General features: G+C 50.7%; 1 protein-coding gene across 2 annotated transcripts in view; it reads right to left on the bottom strand.

Annotated features, from left to right (window-relative positions):
* Nucleotides 1-412: 412 nt before the first annotated feature.
* LDLRAP1 (low density lipoprotein receptor adaptor protein 1) overlaps nucleotides 413-7,501 on the bottom strand; it is a 47,572-nt gene continuing 40,483 nt past the window's right edge. The window contains exons 9-10 of one of the 2 annotated variants that reach the window (XR_004028477.1): nucleotides 778-1,452; nucleotides 413-744 (exon numbers count right to left, since the gene is read on the bottom strand). Coding sequence is in view for 1 of the 2 variants with exons in the window: in XM_030805746.1 (XP_030661606.1) it covers nucleotides 1,440-1,452 (13 nt within the window). In the remaining variant the exon portion in view is untranslated. Of the gene's footprint in view, nucleotides 1,453-7,501 lie in introns of both variants that reach the window. The other variant, XM_030805746.1, reaches the window with a different exon arrangement.

Here is a 7,501-nt window from a genome sequence, read left to right as displayed (position 1 = left end):
CAGATAAAATTAATAAAAACAAATGTATCTTATATACAATTTCAACTTGTAATAAGCCCTTTCAAGAAATTAAGGCAGGGTGCGGTGGCTCACGTCTGTAATCCCAGCATTTTGGGAGGCCAAGGCGGGCAGATCACCTGAGGTCAGGAGTTCGAGACCAGCCTGGCCAACATGGCGAAACTCTGTCTCTACTAAAAATTCCAAAATTAGCTGGGCATGGTGGTGCATGCCTGTAAATCCCAGTAACTCAGGAAGCTGAGACAGGAGAATTGCTTGAGCCCAGAACCCGGGAAGCTGAGATTGCAGTGAGCTGAGACTGCGCCACTACACTCCAGCCTTGGAGACAGAGGGAGACTCCATCTCAAAAATTAAAAAAAAAAAAAAAAAAATTAAAACAGGGTTAGGGGATTTTTTTAATTGATAATTATGGCAACAGCAGCTGCTATTTTATTTTTATTTTTAAATTTTTCTCAGCATATTATACCTCTGTGTGGCTGCTAATTTTGAGTGGGGTCAGATGAGGCCTCTCAGAGGAGGTGACATTTGTATAGAAACCTGAAGGAAGTGAGGAAAAGAGGAACAATGGAAGAGCACAAGTGAAGCCCCCAGGGGCAAACCAGCATGGCATGTTTAAGGACCATCTAACTGGGTCTGACCGCACACCGCGTCCCTGCACACCTGGGTCTGACCGCACACCGCGTCCCTGCGTACCTGGGTCTGACCGCACACCGCGTCCCTGCGTACCTGGGTCTGACCGCACACCGCGTCCCTGCGTACCTGGGTCTGACCGCACACTGAAGTAGGGTGAGCTTCCAGGATGCCGCAAGCCTGGGACTGTGGCACCCATTCTGGGGTTCAAGAATGAGGCTCCTCTAGGCCCGAGAACATGTTCTGAGCAAACAGGAGGCAGGAAGCCTTCTTCGCCAGCATGCCAGCCTACTCTGAGCCCAGCCTGAGAGACCGCCAACATTTGCAGAAATACTTCCTGTTAACATTTACCTTGGCTGATGTTTATTAATCAGGTCTATTAATAGACTTTTTGTTTGGCCTTTCCTAAGGAATAACTTCTAGAAGAAGCATTCCTACCCAATTATGCCCTGCCTTGCACAATGCTTCGGGTTTGTAAACTGCTCTTCCATCCTTATCTCTTGATCCATTCATTTACTTATCCATAGCACACCATTATTGAGCAGGGAACGAGATAGACTCAACCCCTGTCCTTGTGGAGCATATATCTTTTATGAGAGACAAGTGTGGAGGCCCCTGGTGGCTCATTTTCTTCCTGCCTTTGGTAGTTTAGCAGAGCTAGCTCTGCTGGACCAGGCCAGTCTGCAGGGAACAGCTGACATCAGCTTTGGCGGATAGCAGTGTTCTTGTGTGCAGAGGATTCTTTGAGATTCTTCCTGAGTCCTCGGCATGCAGCCCTGGGCCTTGGTGTATTAGTCAGGATCTCTGGAGAAACAGAACAAATAGGATACAGAGAGATATACATATAAGAGGGTATTTATTTATTTATGTAGAGACGGAGTCTCCCTCTTTCACCAGGCTGGAGTGCAGTGGCACAATCTTGGCTCACTGCAACCTCCGCCTCCTGGGTTCAAGTGATTCTCCTGCCTCAGCCTCCCGAGTAGCTGGGACTACAGGTGCGTGCCACCGTGCCCAGCTGATTTTTTTGTATTTTTAGTAGAGACAGGGTTTCACCACGTTGGCCAGGATGGTCTCGATCTCTTGACCTCGTGATCCACTCGCCTTGGCCTCCCAAAGTGCTGGGATTACAGGCGTGAGCCACCGCACCCGGCCTGTAAGAGGGTATTTATTATGGGAGTTGGCCCACACAGCTATGGAGGCCAAGAAGTTCCATGATCTGCCATTTGCAAACTGGACGGCCAGGAAAGCCTTGGTGTAATTCAGCCCAAATCTGAAGACCCAAAAACCATGAGCTTCAATGCTGGAGGGTGGAAGAAGATGGAGGCCCCAACTCAAGAAGAGAGAGAGGGAGAATTTACCCTGCCTCCAGCATCTAGATTCTATATTATTCCTCCATTCTTTCATTCTATGAGAGACTGGATGGTGCCTACCCACAATGATGTGAGTGGACCTTCTTCACTTAGTCTATGGATTCAAATGTGAGTCTCTTCTAGAAATGCCCTCACAGACACACCCATAATGATAACGGGTTTACCAGCTATCTGGGCATCCCTTACCCCAGTCAAGTTGATGCATGAAGTCAACCATCACACTTGACAAGCATACTCCTTAGTTTTGCTCACTCCCAGCCCTTGATTCCTTCCTTCCTTCCTTCCTTCCTTCCTTCCTTCCTTCCTTCCTTCCCTTCCTTCTTTCTTTCTTTCTTTTGAGATGGAGTGTTGCTGTGTTGCCCGGCCTGGAGTGCTGTGGTGTGATCTCGGCCCACGGCAACCTCCACCTCCCAGGTTCAAGCAGTTCTCCTGCCTCGGCCTCCTGAGTAGCTGAAACTACAGGTGTGTGCCACCACGCCTGGCTAATTTCGGTATTTGTAGTAGAGACGGGGTTTTGTTATGTTGGTCAGGCTGGTCTCGAACTCCCGACCTCAGGTGATCCCCCCACCTCGGCCTCCCAAAGTGTTGTGATTACAGGCGTGAGCCACCATGCCGGGCCCAGGAAGACTTCTTAGAGGAAGGAACACTACATCTTGCAGATGCAGAAGTGGACATGGAAAAAGGAGTGGTCCAGGCAGCGGGGAGAGCACATAGGACCTAAAGACAAGATGGAAATGACACTCCCAAGGAGCTCCATGACCCAAGAGAAAAGCAGGGCAGACCCACTTGAAGAGCCACTTTAAGACGGAAAAACAGAACCTCTTTGAAGGGGTGGGTTGCCCCTCCACACCTGTGGGTGCTTCTCGTTAGGTGGAACGAGAGACTTGGAAAAGAAAGAGACAAAGTATAGAGAAAGAAAAAAGGGGGCCCAGGGGACCGGCGTTCAGCATATGGAGGATCCCGCCCACCTCTGAGTTCCCTTAGTATTGATTGACCGTGATTGGGTGTTTCTCGGAGAGGCGGATGTGGCAGGATCACAGGATAATAGTGGAGAGAGAGTCAGCAGGTAAACACGTGAACAAAGTTGTCTGCATCATAAATAAGGTAAAGAATTAAGTGCTGTGCTTTAGATATGCACACACATAAACATCTCAATGCCTTAAAGAGCAGTATTGCTGCCCGCATGTCCCACCTCCAGCCCTAGGGCGGTTTTCCCCTATCTCAGTAGATGGAACATACAATCGGGTTTTACACCCAGACATTCCATTGCCCAGGGACAAGCAGGAGACAGATGCCTTCCTTTTGTCTCACCTGCAAAGAGGCGTTCCTTCCTCTTTTACTAATCCTCCTCAGCACAGACCCTTTACGGGCTGGGGGACAGTCAGGTCTTTCCCTTCCCACGAGGCCATATTTCAGACTATCACATGGGGAGAAACCCTGGACAATACCTGGCTTTCCTAGGCAGAGGTCCCTGCGGCCTTCCGCAGTGTTTGTGTCCCTGGGTACTTGAGATTAGGGAGTGGTGATGACTCTTAACGAGCACGCTGCCTTCAAGCATTTGTTTAACAAAGCACATCTTGCAAAGCCCTTAATCCATTTAACCCTGAGTTGACACAGCACATGTTTCAGGGAGCACAGGGTTGGGGGTAGGGTTACAGACTAACAGCATCTCAAGGCAGAAGAATTTTTCTTAGTACAGAACAAAATGGAGTCTCTTATGTCTACTTCTTTCTACACAGACACAGTAACAATCTGATCTCTCTTTCTTTTCCCCACACACTTGACCCATCCAAAATAAGGTTACTGATATGCGGTGGAGCCTAGATTTGAACCCCAGCTGTGACTGCATCCAGAGTCCTCCTGCCACGCCCACTCCCACTGTGGATAGCAGTTCTTGGTCACTGTTTCTGTTCTCTGGGTTGGCCACTTCCATTCTCCACATTCCCACTCCATGCCTATGTGCACAGTTTCCACAACTCTGCTCGGTGAAATACTAACTTTCCTTCTGGTTTCAGCACAAGTCCTGCCATTGGAAGGGATCTTGGGCTCCCATTTGGGCTAAGTCTGAGGTTAACGGTTGGTTTGTTGTTCGGAAATTAAGGGTTAGACTGTGGTCACAGGCACAGATCAGCTAGGGACGGAGGTCAGGACTGAAATTAAAAGTGAGTCATGGCCGGATGCAGTGGCTCACACCTCTAATACCAACACTTTGGGAGGCTGAGGCAGAAAGATCACTTGAGGCCAGAAGTTCAAGACCAGCCTGGGCAACATGGTAAGACCCTGTCTCTACAAAATAAAAAAACTTAGCAGGGCATGGTAGCGCCTGCCTGTGGTCCCAGCTACTTGGAAGGATGAGGCAGGAGGATAGCTTGAGCCCAGGAGGCTGGAGCTGCAGCAAGCCAAGATCACACCACTACACTCCAGGCTGGGCAACAGTGAGACCCTGTCTCAAAAATAAAATAAAATAAAAAAAATAAAATAGAAGTGAATCATGACAGAATTTCTGATCAGAGTCAAGGTTTAGTTAGGGGCCAGGATTAGAGTTTAGTGTATAGTAAGGGCCCAGCCTGGAACAGGGTTCAAAGAATTGTCTAAAAGATGAGGGCTCAGTTTTAGAGCAAGTTCAGGGCTCAGGATTGGAAACAGGATTAGGGCTCAGTCTGGGACTATGATCATGGCTAAGCATGGAGCTGGGGTCAAGCTCACTCTAGCGTCAGCTTTGGGTCTCAGCTTAGAACTAGAGTCAGGGTTCAGCTCAGGCTGGGGCTCAGAGATGTGAATCTGCATCTGAGAGTGGATTGAGGACCGTCAAGGGCTCAGGCGTCCCTGGTCAGGGTGCCCATCTGCTAAGGCCTGGAGTGTGAGCTGTGCCCAGAGTGGGAGTGAGGTGGGAGAAGCCCAGTGAGGGCAAAGACACACCTCAACAGAGCCCCCACCCCTGCTGCAGTGCTGTGCTCCAGACCTCCTAACTCAGCCCCCTCCCTGACCCAAAACACATACACACACACACGCACACACACACCACATGCATGTGCACACATACACATGCACACATATGCACACACCCATAGGCACACACATATGTGCATGCACACACACACTCACACACACGTGGGAAGGAGAGATCTAGGTATGTGGCCCTGGGAAATGCTGTGGCCCTGATGGACACCTGTGTCTGCAGGGACCAGTCTGCCCAGATCAGATGCGGCCGCAGCACAATCAGCTCTCGGGCAGGCCCAGAGATGATTGCAGGGACAGGGAGGGGGCTCAGGCTGCAACTCTCTCCAGCCAGCCTACCATGAGAGCCCCTGGACCACCGAATCTGAATACCAGTTCTTGGTCACGCTTTCTCTTCTTTGGACTGGCCATTCCCATTCTCCTATCATGAGAGCCCCTGGGCCACCTGTCTTCAGAAGTCTGGGCCTCTTCAAAAACCATCCACATTGCCTACAATTAGTCCCCTTGGCACTGCCCAGACCCCTGGAAAGATGATGGCCAGGTGTAGGGGAAACAGCCCTGGGCTTGGTGCTGGGCTCCTGGGTGCCACTGTCTTGCTTCCCTTCTCTGGGCCATCTGTAAAATGGGAATAAAATGACACTCTCAAGGAGGGTGGGTATTTGACAAATGAAGAAACTGACAATCAGAGAAAAAGGAAGAATTTGACCGAGGGTCACACAGCCCAGTGTGGGGACTAAAAACCCAGGCCTGCTGACAGCAAAGGCCTTACTTCTCTTGCCAATCAGGCCTCCTTTGTCTCAGAGGCTCACCTGTTCATGCCCACCCAGCCCCTCATGCAGGCTCCCAGGAGTAGGCAGTAGAAAGGGAGAAGGGGTGGGTAGGGGCAGGACAGACTGCCCTGTCCTTGGGTCTGCTGGGATCTTGGAGCACAGGAGAGGCAAATAGGCCCAGAGGCCAGCTCCAGCTCTGGACCCAGGTTAAAACCCCAGCTTCCCCACACACCTGCTGTGTGCTCTCAGGTGAATTGCCTCACCTCTCTGAGTAAGATGCATACCTCCATCTACGAAAGAGAGATAATCAGAGCTACTTCCTCTTTTGTGATTATTAAATAAGAAATGCATAAACAGAAATGATCTATAAATGTTGCTGTTGCCACCGCCGCCACCGCCAGCCTCAACTCTCACCGCTCTGCCCTCAATCTCACCACCCCATACCCACCGGTCTTCCCATCTCCCCATGTGCCACACTACTTCCTGCTTTGGGACCTTGGGACATGCCATTCTTTTGACCTGGTCTGACCTACAAAAGTCACTTCCTCAGAGCACCCCCAGATGAGATCAGCACATTCTCTGCCCTGCCCTTTGTAGCACTTGCCAGGACTGTAACATGAGGCTGGGGTTATATGTGGAACAGGATAACAGCAGGAACTTTTCCATTTGCCCCAGAATTGACAACTGGGGTCCAGAGCCAGGGTAAAGAATTGCAGAACACCCCAAATCCTGAAGACAGGCCCCAACAAATAGGGCCAGATGCTCCCTCTAGGACTTGCTGAAAAGGCAAGACTGGCCCTCTCATCCCTCTACTTCTACATTTATGTGGGGGAAGGGATTCTTCAGGGATATGAAGCTTCAGCTTCATATGGAAGCTGTGGATTTTCTCTCCTCTTCTCCACCACCTGAGACCCTTCTCAACCAAGCCCAGTGGGAGAGGCACCAAGAAAATCACATGTTATTAGGAGGTGGGATGGTCCCTGCTGAGAGGCAAGACTGGCATCTCCCTCCTGGGGACCTTTGCTGGTGTGGCCAGCTTGTTCTGTCCCTGGGCCTGTCTGAGCAGGGGAAGAGAGTAGTGGAGAGAAATGGCAGGGTGGCAGGGACTGGCAGTAAGGCAGTCCGCATGCCTGCCATTTGCTGAGGCCAGCAGAGAATACAGAAAAAAGGGCTGACCTTGTACCATCTTTTGGGACCCAACCAAGAAGACACCCACCACACAAGGGGCCCCAGCAACAGGAACCATGGGGCGGACTGCTGCAGGCAAGAGCAGGGGGTTGGGGGGCATTGGAAGGGTTATCCAGGAGCCAGATAACCACATCGGGTGACTGTGGAGGCTAAGGCCCCCACAGGACCTCCAAAGAGCACACACATGTTCCCACAGAGCCAGCGTTCAGACACCTGCCACGCGGAGGACATTGGCGGCTGACAGGCTCAACCCACAGACAGGAGCATGGTCTGGGTGGATGAAGGAGATATTGCCTGTTGAGCCCCTGTTCTCTCAGCCCCTGTGTCAGAGAAGCCAGATGTTAAAAATAGAGAGGGAGGCACGAAGCACTGGCATGTGTTACAACGTGATGAAAACATCCGCAAAGCAAAAGAAGCCAGACAAAAGACCATACATGTCACAGGAATCCATTTATATGAAATGTCCAGAACAGGCAAATTCGTAGAGACAGAAAGCAGATTAGTGGTTGCCTAAGGCTGGGGGGTCAGGAGTACAGAGACATGGTGGAGGATGGCATAGGGGTTTCT

The sequence above is a fragment of the Nomascus leucogenys genome, chromosome 24 (assembly GCF_006542625.1).
Source record: "Nomascus leucogenys isolate Asia chromosome 24, Asia_NLE_v1, whole genome shotgun sequence".
NCBI classification, from domain to species: Eukaryota; Metazoa; Chordata; class Mammalia; order Primates; family Hylobatidae; genus Nomascus; species Nomascus leucogenys.
This window is presented reverse-complemented; position numbering and strand designations above follow the sequence as displayed.